General features: G+C 47.9%; 1 protein-coding gene across 2 annotated transcripts in view; it reads right to left on the bottom strand.

The window, feature by feature from the left end:
- LOC122542211 (transportin-3-like) overlaps positions 1 to 10650 on the bottom strand; it is a 64717-nt gene extending 54067 nt beyond the window's left edge. Inside the window, exons 1-3 of one of the 2 annotated variants that reach the window (XM_087978283.1) lie at positions 10598 to 10650; positions 3894 to 4018; positions 2281 to 2481 (exon numbers count right to left, since the gene is read on the bottom strand). In XM_087978283.1, the coding sequence (XP_087834409.1) occupies positions 2281 to 2481; positions 3894 to 4010 (318 nt within the window). In that variant the 5' untranslated portion in view covers positions 4011 to 4018; positions 10598 to 10650. The remainder of the gene's footprint in view (positions 1 to 2280; positions 2482 to 3893; positions 4019 to 10597) is intronic. The other variant, XM_043679706.2, reaches the window with a different exon arrangement.
- Between the last annotated feature and the right edge of the window lie 5816 nt (positions 10651 to 16466).

Genomic DNA, 16466 nt, shown 5'->3' with positions numbered 1-16466 from the left:
ACCAACCCAACCACAGCATGGCTCAACACTTCAACTCTCCCTCCCACTCCACCAAGGACATGCAGGTCCTTGGACTCCTCCATCGCCAGACCATAGCAACACAATGGCTGGAGGAAGAGCATCTCATCTTCCGCCTGGGAACACTCCAACCACAAGGGATGAACTCAGATTTCTCCAGTTTCCTCATTTCCCCTCTCCCCACCTTGTCTCAGTCCCAACTCTCGAACTCAGCATCACCTTCCTAACCTGCAATCTTCTTCCTGATCTCTCCGCCTCCGCTCCCACCCCCACTCCGGCCTATCACCCTCACCTTAACCTCCTTCCACCTATCGCATTTCCCCAACACCCCTCCCCCAAGTCCCTCCTCCCTACCTTTTATCTTAGCCTGCTAGACACACTTTCCTCATTCCTGAAGAAGGGCTCATGCCCGAAACGTCGATTTTCCTGCTCCTTGGATGCTGCCTGACCTGCTGCGCTTTTCCAGCAACACATTTTCAGCTCAGTACCAAATACACAATGCAAAATTTCAGGCTCAGTCCACCATCAATGAGCTGCTGCAGTACAATTAGATCCATTTCTGAATAAGTTTCTTTGATCTTACTGCAACATAAGAATGGTGTGGAGGTTTTATTTTAATATCTCCGAGGATCCTTAGTCTATGGAGTTCTCTGTCCAAGTGAGATAGAAAATCATAATTGCAAGGCGAGGCAGGGTGTTTTTAAAATTCTTTCTTGGAATGTAGGCATTGCTGGCTAGGTTAGCATTTACTGCATCCCTTATTGCCCAGAGGGCAGTGATAGTGAAGAAGGCGTTTGGTATGCTTCCCTTTGTTGGTCAGAGTATTGAGTACAGGAGTTGGGAGGTCATGTAGCGGCTGTACAGGACATTGGTTAGGCCACTATTGGAATATTGCATGCAATTCCTATCGGAAGGATGTTGTGAAACTTGAAAGGATTCAGAAAAGATTTACAAGGATGTTGCCAGGGTTTGAGGATTTGAGCTATAGGGAGAGATTGAATAGGCTGGGGCTGTTTTCCCTGGAGTGTTGGAGGCTGAGGGGTGACCATACAGAGGTTTATAAAATCATGAGGGGCATGGATAGGATAAATAGACAAAGTCTTTTCCCTGGGGTAGGGGAGTCCAAAACTACAGGGCATAGGTTTAGGGTGGAAGGGAAAGATATAAAAGAGACCTAAGGGAAAACCTAAGGATGGCGGTGTATGGAATGAGCTGCCAGAGGCTGGTACAATTACAGCATTTAAAAGGCATCTGGATGGGCATATGAATATGAAGGGTTTAGGGGATACGGGCCGGGTGCTAGCAAGTGGGGCTAGATTAGGTTGGGATATCTGGTCGGCATGGACGAGTTGACCGAAGGGTCTGTTTCCATGATGTGAGTGTGGATTCACATTTGGGCCAGACAAAGTAAGGATGGCAGATTTCTTTCCTTGTAGAACATTAGTGAATCAGTACAGTGACTCAGTGGTTAGCACTGCTGCCTCACAGCGCCAGGGACACAGGTTCGATTTCCACCCCGGGTCACTGTCTGGGTGGAGTTTGCACACTTTCCCTGTGTCAGCGTGAGTTTCCTCTGGGTGCTCCGGTTTCCTCCCACAGTCCAAAGATGTGCAAGTCAGGTGAATTGGTCATGCTAGATTGCCCATAGTGTTAAGTCCATTCCTCAGGGGTAAATGTAGGGGAAAAGGTCTGGGTGGGTTACTCTTCAGAGGGTTGGTGTGGACTTGATGGGCCAAATGGCCTGCTTTCACATTGTCGGGAATCTAATGTAAATGACAGTCAACCATGGTTAATGGTCCCCAGAACATGAGCCTAGGTTTCTAGTTATATTACCAATATGCCAGTTCCTTCTCTGCAGTTTATGGGCGTAGGTAGGAAAGTTGATGATGCCAAATATTATTGGCTACATTCCTAATAAATGGCACTGTAGGCTTGAGGGGGGGCAAGGGATCATTCCTGCAGCTAACCTACATACATTCTACCGGTGTCAGTAGGGGTCAGAATTGGGCTTCAGCAAAACATTCCTCAAGTGTGTACAACTTATAGATGCTATCGAGACCCATTCACAAGGAATGGCAACAAAGCTACTGATGCTAACGGAATGCCAACTGAGCAGGAAATGGTGGAAGGAGACGAAGGTGAGGCCGGGGTGGGGGTACATCTGTATATGCACTAGACAGGAGTCTGGGACCCAGGGGTTGAAAGGCCACCATCAGATTCTTTGGTGAGTGAGTCAAGTGTTGAGCTAACTTCCCAATGTACCTGTGTGACGATGGCCTGGGACAGGTCCTTCAGGCACTCCAGGTGCGTGAGCAGAGAGTCGCGGAGTGAGGAGTGCATCTCCGGGGGTAGCTCATAAAATGAGTACTGAATCTTCATCTTCATCGTTTGGGCAGCAAAATAGCATGACTCGATGTCACGCTGGAGCCGCAGCAGCTGGTCAGAGATCTGCCACGAAAACATCTGGCCAAAAGGGACAACAAGAAGTTGGTTAATATTTACACACTTTGACAGCAGGTACAAGATTAAACAAGACTCCCTTAGGTGTTGTTAGTATTGATTTATTCAAACTGATTTCAGATGGGTTTCTTTCAAAAAGATTACATGCTGTGCATATAGTGACACATGACAGGGAGCAGGTGAATTTGGCTCCAAAATACTCCTGACCCTGTCTGAGTCTGTTGTACATTCATTGATGGAGACTGATGAGGAAACGATATGTCATATCTCCAAGTTTGCAGATGATACAAAACTGTGTGGGACAATATACTGTAAGGAGGATGCAGAGAAGCTTCAGTTTGACTTGGACCAGTTCAGTAACTGCACCAATGCAGTGCAATGAGGATAGATGTGATGTTAACCAGTTTGGTGGCGAAAACAAACAGACAGATTATCTGAATAGGGATAAATTGGGAAAGGGGGGAGATGCAATGAGACCTTTGTGCCCGCAAGCACCTATTGCTGAAAATAAGCATGCAGGTGCAGCAGGCAGTGATGGTGCAAATGGTTCACTGGCCTTCATAGCGAGAGGATTCCAGTACAGGAGGAGGGATATCTTGTTGCAAATGTCCAGGGCTCCGGTATGACGTGGTGCATTGTTTGCAGTTTTGGTCTCCTTATCTGAAGAAGGATGTTCCGGCCATTGAGGGAAGGTTGACCAGACTGATTCCTGAGATGGTGGGACTGACATATAGAGAGGGACTAGATCAATTAGGACTAGATTACTAGAATTTAGAAGAATGAAGTGGAATGAAACTTTTGAAATTCTAGATTTAGACCAGGTAGCTGCAGGAGGGATGTTCTCAATGACCAGGGAGAAAAGAAACAAGGATCACAAGATAAGGGGTAGGCCTTTTAGAACAAAGATGGGGAGAAAATTCTTCACCCAGAGGGTGGTGAACCTATGGAACTCCCTGCCACAGGAAACTACTGAGGCTAAAACACAGGCCTTTCAACAAAAATGTAGTTATAGTTCTTAGGACTAAAGGGATCAAATATGGGGAGAAAGTGGGAGAAGGTGGATAATTATCCATGATCATATTGAATGACAGAGCAAGCCCCAAGAGCTGAATGGCCTACTCCTGCTCCTATATTTCTATGATGACTGTGATTAATTAGCAACTCCAATATTGTTGTATCATACCTCTACCATGAAAGCAGGGAGTAAACTGTTGATCTAGTGACACTATGATCCAAAAATCTGGACGTTTGTTAGATATACTCCAGGTTACTCTCAGGATCTCTTTCTTGTATTGATGCTAGTTGACAATCCTATCTGCTGAATTGCCAATAGGAACTCAATTCTGACCAACGACAATATACAAATGAATAAACACAAGCCTGGTCCACGCATCAATAACCAAGCACTTACTTACCGATTTCTGGAATTCATCCAGCCAGGCTGAGGCCCTCTCTTTGCCCTGTGGCTCTGGATGATGGTACAAAGCTTGGACAGCTTGATAGACCGAATCTAAAGTCACCTCCCCTTCCATCCTGCCACCTAGAATCCAACAAACAGGCAGGTTATTACACGAGCCCTAAGACCATAAGACATAGGAGTGGAAGGAAGGCCATTCGGCCCATCGAGTCCACTCCGCCATTCAATCATGGCTGATGTGCATTTCAGCTCCACTTACCAGCGTTCTCCCCATAGCCCTTAATTCCTCTAGACAACAAGAATCTATCAATCTCGGCCTTGAAGACACCCCTTTCCGCAAAGACCGTTCCATCTGTGACTACCTTGTCAAGTCCATGTCCCCCAACAACCCACCCTCCAATGTAAAACCCAATGTAAAACCTTTGCACACTCGGTGGAATTGCTTCCACGTTTTTCCATGATCCTTCATCAGTAACCCAGCCTATATTAGCAGGACCTAAAGTGACTAACCCTTCTCACAGGAACAAAGCAAACAAATCCATGCTCATTGCAACTTAGGAATAGGAGCAGGAGCAGGCTTTTCAGTGTGTTGAGCCTGCCCCCCCACCCCCATTCAATAAGGTCAAAACAGATTCTGGGCTTCAACTCCACCTTCCTATCCACAATATCTCAGTCTTAAGGCTTCCACAGCCTGAGATAGGGAATTCAAAGATTCATTAACCTTTGGATGAAGTAACCTCTCCCATCTTCGTCCAAAATAACCATTCCCTTATCCCAAGTCTGTACTCCACATTCTAGTTTCCACGAACCAGGAAATGATTTCCCAGCATCCACTCTATCAGGCCCCTTCAGAATCTTTTATTCTTCAATGACATTGTGTCTCATTCTTCTAAATGCTAGAGAATATAGTCTCAGACTACACCTATCGTAGGGCAAATTTCTCACCTCAGGGACTAATCAGGTCAACTTTAGCTCTATTTCCTTCAATGCACATGCATCCTTCCTTAAATAGACAGACTAAAGCTGCAGTCAGAGAGTATTCAAGTGGTTGCATTTGTGGATTACAGGGAACAGACAGGCAGCAAATAAAATGCAAACCTATTTTTCCAGTAATCTACACGTCAAGTTTGTGATTTCACCAGATCTTGGTGTCAGGAATTAACACACAAAGCGAAACTCGCCAGACCTCCACGCACACTAAATTCGAATAGGACAAATCAGAAAATGTGATCCAATCCAAACAGGATTTAAATAAACCAGAAAGCCAGAGACTCAAGTCAGGCAACATCTGCGGAGACAGAAATAGAGTTAATGTTTTGAGTCCAGTATGACTGCTTCAGAATAGAAACAAGTTGCTTGTCTATGTAGCTGGATTTCCAGGAGTTAGATCAGTGCTGCAAGTTCAAGAAATACTCCTATAGAAAACACACTAGTGGGCTAAACATCTGTTGGGTTTAAAACAAACGTTATTAGCAAATGCATGTGTTAGCCTCATGTGTATTGACTTACTTGGACTTAAGTTGTGGGAACATATCTGCTTAAATAGATACAGCAAGGGGACAGGTGAACATATGACTGCAGGGATACACTCATGTGAGCAAGAAAATCTAGACAGGTTCTACAAGAAGCCAGACACGTGCATAGTAACATGCATTGATATAAGACCCTGGCTGTGAGGATAGTAACATGCAGATGTACGATAGTCTAGATGTGAGCACTGAAATGTGCAAAGGTTATAGTAATACCCCAGGCACAGGTAGCGGAACAGTGAGGATTAAAGTGCCTGCACATTTATGTGCAGAAGTACAATGAAACACTAAGTGTGTGCAAAGTAACTGCACACGTGCTGCAGAAGCATCTTTAGTTTCAGCATCAGACATCACTTAACCTCAGAGTTTAGATTAGAGTCCTGGAAAAGCACAGCAGGTCAGGCAGCATCCGAGGAGCAGGAAAATCGACGTTTCGGGCAAGAGCCCTTCATCAGGAATAGAGGCAGGGAGCCCCCAGGGTGGAGAGATAAATGGGGGAGTTGGGGCTAGGGAATGGACATCCAATCCCTCTACACCTCCATCCACCATGACCAAGGCCTCCAAGCCCTCCGTTTCTTCCTCTCCCGACATCCCTAACAGTACCCTTCCACTGACACTCTCATTTGTTTAGCTGAACTGGTCCTCACCCTTAACAATTTCTCCTTTGAATCCTCCCACTTCCTCCAGACCAAAGGGGTAGCCATGGGCACCCGTATGGGCCCCAGCTATGCCTGTCTCTTTGTTGGCTATGTAGAACAGTCCATCTTCCGTAGTTACATTAGCGCCACTCCCCACTTCTTCCTCCGCTACATTGATGACTGCGTCGGCGCCACCTCGTGCTCCTGCGAGGAGGTTCAGCAGTTCATCAACTTCACCAACACATTTCACCCCAATCTCAAATTCACCTGGACCATCTCTGACACCTCCCTCCCCTTCCTGGACCTCTCCATTTCCATTAATGACGACCGACTTGACACTGACATTTTTTTACAAACCCACCGACTCCCACAGCTACCTGGATTACACCTCTTCCCACCCTACCTCTTGCAAAAATGCCATCCCGTATTCCCAATTCCTCCGCCTCCACCGTATCTGCTCCCAGGAGGACCAGTTCCACCACAGAACACACCAGATGTCCTCCCTCTTTAGAGATCGCAATTTCCCTTCCCACGTGGTTAAAGATGCCCTCCAACGCACCTCATCCACATCCCGCACCCCTGCCCTCAAACCCCACCCCTTCAACCGTAACAAGGACAGAATGCCCCGGTGCTCACCTTCCACCCTACCAACCTTCACATTAACCACATCATTCGCTGACATTTCCGCCATCTCCAAACGGACCCCACCACCAGAGATATATTTCCCTCCCCACCCCTTTCCGCAAAGACCGTTCCATCTGTGACTACCTGGTCAAATCCATGCCCCCCAACAACCCACCCTCCCATCCATGGTACCTTCCCCTGCCACTGCAGGAATTGCAAAACCTGCGCCCACACCTCCTCCCTCACCTCCACCCAAGGCTCCAAACGAGCCTTCCACATCCAAGGTTTCACCTGCACATCCAACAATGTCATTTATTGTATCCGTTGCTCCCGATGCGGTCTCCTCTACATTGGGGAGACTGGACGCCTCCTCGCAGAGCGCTTTAGAGAACATCTCTGGGACACCCGAACCAATCAACCCCACCGCCTCGTGGCCCAACATTTCAACTTCCCCTCCCACTCTGCCGAGGACATGCAGGTCCTGGGCCATGTCCACCTACGCTCCTTTAGTACCCGACGCCTGGAGCAAGAACGCCTCATCTTCCACCTCGGAACACTTCAACCCCAGGGCATCAATGTGGACTTCACCAGTTTCCTCATTTCCCCTCCCCCACCTTACCTCAGTTCCAACCTTCCAGCTCAGCACCGTCCCCATGACCTGTCCTACCTGCCAATCTCCCTTCCCACCTATCCACTCCACCCTCCTCTCTGACCTATCACCTCCATCCCCACCCCCATTCACCTATTGTACTCTCTGCTACCTTCTCCCCAGCACTAACCCCCCCCCCCCCCCATTTATCTCTCCACCCTGGAGGCTCCCTGCCTCTATTCCTGATGAAGGGCTCTTGCCTGAAACGTCGATTCTCCTGCTCCTCGGATGCTGCCTGACCTGCTGTGCTTTTCCAGCACCACTCTGATCTAAATTCTGCAGTCCTCACTTTTGCCTAATCACTTAATACCAGATTTATGTCCAACAGATTTATTTGAAATCACAAGCTTTGGAGTGCTGCTCCATCGTCAGGTGGAGAAACACTATAATCTGGTGTCGTCTGACTTCTGACCTTGTCCACCCTCGTCCAATATTGGCATGTCCACATCTCAGTTTCTGTGAGCAGTGCTTTTTTTCAGGGTCACCTGTATCAGGGACTGCCCCCACTGACCGATTACTGACATGTACATACAACGAGGCGCCTGACTGCAATCAACAAGTCACAGTGGTTTATGATACTATCAAGATCTCTGTTGAATTACACTCTCATAACTCAGCACTATTATTAGCAGTGTCAATATTAAAGACGACCATTAAGGAATTCGAAATTCGTGATATAGTGATTCATGCCTTGACACTGCAATCAACAGAACTAAAACTTCTCATTCTGATAAACAATGGACCTCATGACCTAAGTTAGCTTATAACGAACTGCCAAGTGTAATTTTGTTAAATGTACACAGAGAGGCTGTGACTTCAGCTGTCTCCTCCCCACAAAACACTTCCATGCAGTTTCTCACCTTTAGCCGGGCAATGAGCCTTCTGTAAGAAAGTGGAATCGAAGCCTGCAACTTGCAAAGGAATCCCAGTGTAGGAGGGGGATAACTCAGGGATAGTACTGTATACAGAGAACCAATGCTGGATTGTAATTATGCCAGAGTCTGAGAGCATCAGTCACTTAGTTGATCATGCAACTGAAAGTCATGGGCCTTCTATAAGACATCCCTCACTCTTCTAAGCGCAAATCAGTATGGGCCCAACCTACTCAAACATTCCTCAAATGACAAATCCTTTCATTGCAGGAATCAGCTGAATGAAACTGGTACAACTCTCCAACATCACCCCAGACAAGCAGCTACCCTGTACTATCTGAATTCGGGGTCTTGGTGGCATCCAATCTGCCATTGCTAGTCTATGCTGTTCCAAGTTCTTCTACTCCTGCCCTTTAGGCTCTGATTCCTGAAGAAGGGCTTATGCCCGAAACGTCGATTCTCCTGTTCCCTGGATGCTGCCTGACCTGCTGCGCTTTTCCAGCAACACATTTTCAGCTCTGATATCAGTATAAGGTGAATAGACTATTCCTGAAGTGACTGTCTAAACAAGATGCAGAACACCTGGTCAAGATTCTGTTCCACCAAAACACTGCTTTCTTTGTGCTCTTAATGATGTACTTTTTTTCCACCACAGCATCATCTGCCCCCAAATGATGTGGAAATGGAGGTGGGAATGATTTTGGGGGGGGTGGATTTGAAATATTGGAGGGGGGGGGGGTGCAGATGTGGAGGCTGAGTGGATATGAGGGGATGGGACCCCAAGTGGATATGGGGAAGAAGCACATGAATGGATGGGGTTCGCGTGAGTGGATTTGGGGTGGGATTCTGGGGATGTTGGGGGTGGGGATGTCACGGTGGAGGTGGAGGGGGAGGGGTGTGTGTCAGAGGATCTGTGCAGTGATGTGCAGGAGGGGTTGAGGGAGGAGGGGGATGGGAATGGGGGGTGGAAGGAGTAAGGGATGGGGGGATGTGGAAGAGGAGGATGGGGGGGTGAGGGGATGTGGAGGAGAGGGTGGGGGTGAGGGGATGTGGAGGAGGGGGTGGGGGTGAGGGGATGTGGAGGAGGGGGTGGGGGTGAGGGGATGTGGAGGAGGGGGTGGGGGTGAGGGGATGTGGAGGAGGGGGTGGGGGTGAGGGGATGTGGAGGAGGGGGTGGGGGTGAGGGGATGTGGAGGAGGGGGTGGGGGTGAGGGGATGTGGAGGAGGGGGTGGGGGTGAGGGGATGTGGAGGAGGGGGTGGGGGTGAGGGGATCTGTGCAGTGATGTACAGGAGGGGTTGAGGGAGGAGGGGTATGGGAATGGGGGGGTGGAAGGAGTAAGGGATGGGGGATGTGGAAGAGGAGGATGGGGGGGTGAGGGGATGTGGAGGATGGGGGGGTGAGGGGATGTGGAGGATGGGGGGGTGAGGGGATGTGGAGGATGGGGGGGTGAGGGGATGTGGAGGATGGGGGGGTGAGGGGATGTGGAGGATGGGGGGTGAGGGGATGTGGAGGAGGGGAGTGAGGGGATGTGGAGGAGGGGGGTGAGGGGATGTGGAGGAGGGGGGTGAGGGGATGTGGAGGAGGGGGGTGAGGGGATGTGGAGGAGGGGGGTGAGGGGATGTGGAGGAGGGGGGTGAGGGGATGTGGAGGAGGGGGGTGGAGGAGGGGGTGAGTGTGAGAGGATCTGTGCAGTGATGTACAGGAGGGGTTGAGGGAGGAGGGGGATGGGAATGGGGGAGTGGAAGGAGTAAGGGATGGGGATGTGGAAGAGGAGGATGGGGGGGTGAGGGGGATGTGGAGGAGGGTGGGGTGGGGGGATGTGGAGAAGGGTGGGGTGGGGGGATGTGGAGGAGGGTGGGGTGGGGGGATGTGGAGGAGGGTGGGGTGGGGGGATGTGGAGGAGGGTGGGGTGGGGGGAGGGGGTGAGTGAGAGGGGATCTGTGCAGGAGAGGTTGAGGGTGAGAGGATGATGCGGAGGAAGGAGGAGGGATGTGGAGGAGGGTGGGTGTGGGGGGTGGAGGAGGGTGAGGGTGGGGGATGGAGGAGGGTGAGGGTGGGGGATGGAGGAGGGTGGGGGTGGGGGTGGAGGAGGGTGGGGGTGGGGGGTGGAGGAGGGTGAGGGAGGGTGAGGGTGGGGGTGGGGGTGGGGGTGGGGGTGGGGTGAACCTGATGCAGTTAGTGCGCGGACAGAGGGGTCTGACAGGGGGATGGGGCCCCTCACTGAGGTCCGGAGAGCAATGGCGGGGGGAGGCCACCCTCTCCACCCGGTGCCGGAAAGGGCGAGCGGGCGTTGTATAAATAAACATCAATCTGTCAGAAGGCCTCGACCCCCCTCCCCCTCCCCCTCCCACTCCCACTCCCACTCCCACTCCCGGCCCCGGTCCTTACCGCCTCCCACGGCACCGCCGATACCGAGTGTCGCAGCCTGATGACCTCACGAGGGCGGGCGCCCCCGCCTGTGCTGCCGTCCGCTCAGAGCCCGCCCCCCCCGACCATTGGCTGGACCCACAGCGCTCTCCATCTCCATTGGTTCCGGCGATGCCCATCACTGGTAGGCCCCACCCTACAGTAATGATTGTCGAGCCGTCCTCCTTCCTGATTGGGTAACGCGTTCGGATTCGCGCAGGTCGATTTTCTGCGATGTGAACGTTTGTTTCTCCTTGGCACTGAACAAAATGGGAGTTAATCTCAAAAGGAACGTATCTCCGGTGCAGCGTAAATGCTGACCGTGTGCATTGTCAAGGAGCAGTGGGCTCTCACTGCGCACGCGCGGCATCCGCTGTCAATCATAACAGGGCTCACGGACGCCCCCAGACGGTACGTCCGGAAAATGCATCCATTGTTGCAACCTACAAAAGTGGCCCAGGGTTCCAACCCGTTCAAGGGAATATAATGGTGTGGGTGCGAATCCCGTCACGGGAGATGAAGACATTTGAATGCCCTTGAGGAAAGAAATGCGTCCATCCTTTATCGGGTGTAACAATGTAGGGGAAATCTTAACTGTCCTCTTGCAACGAGGGCTAAGCTGGCAAGAGACACCGGTTTCCCATGAATAAATTTTGAAGAAGCATGCATTACAAATTTATTCATCTATGTAAAAGTCATAGAGACAAACAGCACAGAAACAGAAACTTCAGTCCATACACATCCATACCGAGCAGCTATTCTAAATTAACCTAAGCTCCTTTCTACTCATCCAAACACATTTGAAGAAGGGCTTATGCCCGAAACGTCGATTCTCCTGTTCCTTTGACCTGCTGCGCTTTTCCAGCATCACATTTTTCAGCTCTGATCTCCAGAATCTGCAGTCCTCACTTTCTCCTAGTACATATTAAATGCTGTATTAGTGTAACAGTAACAGCCTCCACCAACTCTTCAGGCAGCTCATCCCACACATTTTCACTCCGTGTAATGTTGCCCCCTTAGGTCCCTTTCAAATCTTTCCCCTCTTACCTGAAATCTATCCCCTCTAGTTTTGGATTTCTCTACCCTAGGGAAAAGATCTTGGCTATTCACCCTATCCAGACCCCTCACGATTTTATAAACTTCTATAAGGCCACCTCTCATCCTCCAAAGCTCTAAGGAAAATAGCACCAGCCTATTCAGCTTCTGCCTATAGCTCAAACTTCCAACCCTGGCAACATTCTTCTAAATCTTTTCTGAACCCTTTCAAGTTTCACAACATCTTTCCTAGAGAATGGCAACCAGCACTGAACACAGTATTCCAACAGAGAGCTAACCAACATTGTGTAAAGTCCCATCGTGACTTCCTAATTCCAAGAGGAGAAAGTGAGGTCTGCAGATGCTAGAGATCAGAGCTGAAAATGGGTTGCTGGAAAAGCGCAGCAGGTCAGGCAGCATCCAGAGAACAGGAGAATCGACGTTTCGGGCATAAGCCCTTCTTCAGGATTCCTGAAGAAGGGCTTATGCCCGAAACGTCGATTCTCCTGTTCCCTGGATGCTGCCTGAACTGCTGCGCTTTTCCAGCAACACATTTTCAGCTCCTAATTCCTATACTCAATGCAATAACCAAAAAAGGCAAGCATACCAAATGCCATCTATCATATCTACCTGCAACTCCACTTTCAAGGAACCTGCCCACCCCAAGGTCTTTTTATTCAGCAACACTCCCTAGCACCTTACCATTAAGTGTATAAGCCCTGCCCTGATTTGCCTTACTACAATGCAGCACCTCACATTTATCTAAATTAAACGTCATCTGCCACCACTCGGCCCATCTGATCAAGGTCCTGTTGTACGCTGAGGTAACCTCCTTCATTGTCCACTACACCACCAATTTTGGTGTCATCTGCAAACTTACTGACCATACCTCCTATATTCACATCCAAATAATTTACATGAATGACAAAAAGCAGTAGACTCAACACCGAGCCTTGTGGCACACCACTAGTCACAGGTCTCCTGTCCAAAAAGTAATCCTCCACCACCATCCTCTGTCTCCAACCTTCAAGCCAATTTTGTATCCAAATGACTAGTTCTCCCTGCATTCCATGTGATCTAACCTTGCTAACCAGTCTACCGTGTGGAACCCCATCAAACACCTGACTCAAGTCCATATAGACAATGTCCACCACTCTGCCTTAAATCTTCATCACTTCTTCAAAAAGCTCAATCAAGTTAGTGAAACATGACTTCCCACACACAAAGCCATGTTGACTATCCCTAATCAGTCCTTGCCCTTCCAAATACATGTAAATCCTGTCCCTCAATCTTCTCCAACAATTCACCCATCAATGACACAAGGTTCACGGTCTATAGTTCCCTAGCTTTTACTTATCACCTTTCTTAAATAATGCCACCATGTTAGCCAACCTCTTTCAGCACCTCACCCGTGGCTATCGATGATACAAATATCTCAACAAGGGGCCTGGCAGTCACTTCCGTAGCTTCCCACAAAGTTCTAGTCCTGGGAATTTATGCATTTTAAGATGTCCAGCACCGACTCCTCTGTAATATAGACACATTTGAAGATATCACTGTTCATTTCCCCAAGCTCTCGAGCTTCTATGCCTTCTCCACAGTAAATACTGATGAGAAATAAGTGTTTAGCATCTCACCCATTTCCTACTCTCTGTACATAGGTGGCCTTGCTGATTTTTAAGGGTGCCTACTCTCACCTTAATTACTTATTTGTCCTTAATGTGTTTGTAGAATCCCTTTGGATTCTCTTTAACCCTATCTGCCAAAGCTATCTCATGTCCCCTTTTTGCCCTCCTGGTTTCTCTCTCAAGTCTACTCCTATACCTTTATACTCTTCTAGGGATTCACTCAATCCCTGCTGTCTATACCTGACATATGCTTCCTTCTTTTTCTTGAGCACAGCCTCAATTTCTCATCATCCAGCAATCCCTATACCTACCAGTCTTGCCCTTCACCCTAACAGAACCATACTGTCTCTAGACCCTTTATTTAATGTTTCCCACTTACCAGTCATCCCTTTACCTGTGAATATCTACCCCTCTCCTCTCTCCCCCATTCCACCACCTCCCCAATCAATTTAAGTTCGTGCCTAATGCCATCAAAATTGGCCTTCCTCCAATTTAGAACTTCAACCATTAGTTCAGGTCTGTCCTTTTCTGTAGATATTTTAAAACTAATAGACTTATGATCACTGGCCCCAAAGTGCTCACCCACTGACATCTCAATCACTTGCCCTGCCTTATTTCCCAAGAGTTTTGCTCCTTCTCTATTAGGAACATTCATATACCAAAGAAAATTACCAGTGAAAATCCCCTACCATTACAACTACTATTCTTAGATATCTTAGATATCTGAGATCTCCAACTAATTTGCTTCTCCTTTTCCCACTGACCTATAGTATATTCCCAATAAAGTGATCATTCTTTTCTTATTTCTCAGTTTCACCCAAATAACTTCACTGGACTCCCAGTTGTGAAATGGAACTGCTATTGGTTTTGGACAGTTTGCAGAAGGTGGATATTGCACCTTGACAAGTTTGATAGATTTTATGGAGGTGCTGAAAGTCATGAGGTGGCTGGACAGAGCAGATAGGCAGAATCTCTTCCATTGGCAGCTGTGAAGACCAATGGCAACCAATATAAGATGAATGGCAAATGACATGAGAAAAATGGTTTAAATAAACAAATAATTTGGCACTTTTCTACAACAAATGGGGAGAAGCTATTTCCAGTAGTAGACGGTCATAAACTATTACCATAAGATATAGATGCAGAAGTAGGCCATTCATCCCATTAAGTCTGCTCCACCACTCTGAGATAATATCTAATCTGAAAATCCTCAACTCCATTTACCTGCCTTTTCCTCAAAGTCATTGATTCCCCCTTATGGTTAAGAATTTAATTCAGCCTTGAATATACTGAATAACCCAGCCTCTACACTGTCTGCAAGAATTCCAGATATTCACTATCCTTTGAGAACAGTTTTTTTATGTCTTAAATAAAACCATAAGACATAGGAGTGGAGGTAAGGCCATTCAGCCCATCGAGTCCACTCCACCATTCAATCATGGCTGATGGGCATTTCAACGCCACTTACCCGCACTCTCCCCGTAGCCCTTTATTCCTTGAGATCAAGAATTTGTCAATCTCTGCTTTGAAGACATTTAACGTCCCGGCCTCCACTGCACTCTGTGGCAATGATCTCTATAGACCCACCACTCTCTGGCTGAAGAAATGTCTCATTTCCGTTCTAAATTGACCCCTCTAATTGAGGCTTTACTCACAAGTCCTAATATGCTCACCTAATGGAAACAAATTCCCAGTGTCCACCCTTTCTAAGCCATGCATCATCTTGTAAGTTTCTAATAGATCTTCCCTCAACCTTCTAAACTCTAATGAATACTTTCCCAGAATCCTCAACTGTTCATCGTATATTAGGCTTACCATGCCAGGGATCATCTGTGAGAATCTCCGTTGGACATGCACCAGTGCCAGTAAGTCCTTCCTGAGGTGTGGGGCCCAAAATTAGACACAGTATTCTAAATGGGGTCTAACTAGAGCTTTATAAAGTCTCAGTAGCACATCGCTGCTTTTACATTCCAACCCGCTTGAGATAAATGACAACATTACATTTGCTTTCTTAACCACTGACTCAACCTACAAGTCAAACTTTAGAAGAATCTTTGACTATCACTCCCAGATCCCTTTGAACTTTGGCTTTATGAATTTTCTCACCGTTTGGAAAAAAAAACAGGCATGGACTATTTTCTAAAGTGCAAGACCTCACATTTGCTCATGTTGAATTTCATCAGCCAGTTCTTGGACCACTCTCCTAAACTGTCCAAATCTTTCTGCAGCCTCCCCATCCCCTCAGAACTACTCGCCTGTCCATCTCACTTCGTATCATCAGCGAACTTTGCCAGAATGCCCCCAGTCCCTTCATCCAGGTTATTAATATATAAAGTAAATACATAAAGTAATTGGCAAAATAATTAGAGATGAGATTTTCTTTTATGCAGCATGTAGTGACAGTTCAAATATACTATCTGCAAATCTAAAATGGATTGAATAGATAAAGGGGGACCAAAGCACAGCTTTGAGGTAAGTGCATTGTACTTTGATAGAATTTATAGACTCCCTGTAGTGCAGCAAGAGGCCATTTGGCCCATCAAGTCTGCACCAATCCTCCAAACATCATCCCATCCAGACCCAAACCCAATCCTATTCCCATAACCTCACATTTGCCATGGCTGACCCACCTAGACTGGACACTATTGGGGAATTTGGCATGGCCAATCCACCTAACCTGCACATCTTTGGACTGTGGGAGGAAACTCACAGAGAGGAGAACATACAATTTCCACAGTCACTGAAGTCTGGAATCAAACCCAGATCCCTGATGCTGTGACACAGCAGTGCTAACTACTGAGCCGCCTCAATGATTGGCTAGGTCTGTTAAAGACCCATTATAGGCACAATCGGTGAATGGTCTCCTGTCCATTATCATTCTCCGATGTTGTCTTTGATTGTCACAGAATTGGATTTTGCATTAGGTCTCAAGATGATTTCGGGAGGAGAGTATAAGGTTCACCATCCCTGAACAGTGTTCACACCATGGCATCTTAGTCCTGATCCAAGCGACCAGCTCAACTCGGAGTGGGGAGTGATTTGGGGGGGGGGTGCCCATAGATTCTAGGGCAGAGCCTGGCACAGAGGAATCACTAAAGCTTATCGTCACATCATTGAATCGGTATCTGAACATGTCCCAATTCCTGTAAAACAATGAATGTTTTCCATTCTTTCTTCCAGACTTACCT

Source organism: Chiloscyllium plagiosum, unplaced genomic scaffold, assembly GCF_037043375.1.
Source record: "Chiloscyllium plagiosum isolate Xiang-an unplaced genomic scaffold, Cpla_swu_hap1 HiC_scaffold_33, whole genome shotgun sequence".
In the NCBI taxonomy this organism is placed as follows: domain Eukaryota; kingdom Metazoa; phylum Chordata; class Chondrichthyes; order Orectolobiformes; family Hemiscylliidae; genus Chiloscyllium; species Chiloscyllium plagiosum.
This window is presented reverse-complemented; position numbering and strand designations above follow the sequence as displayed.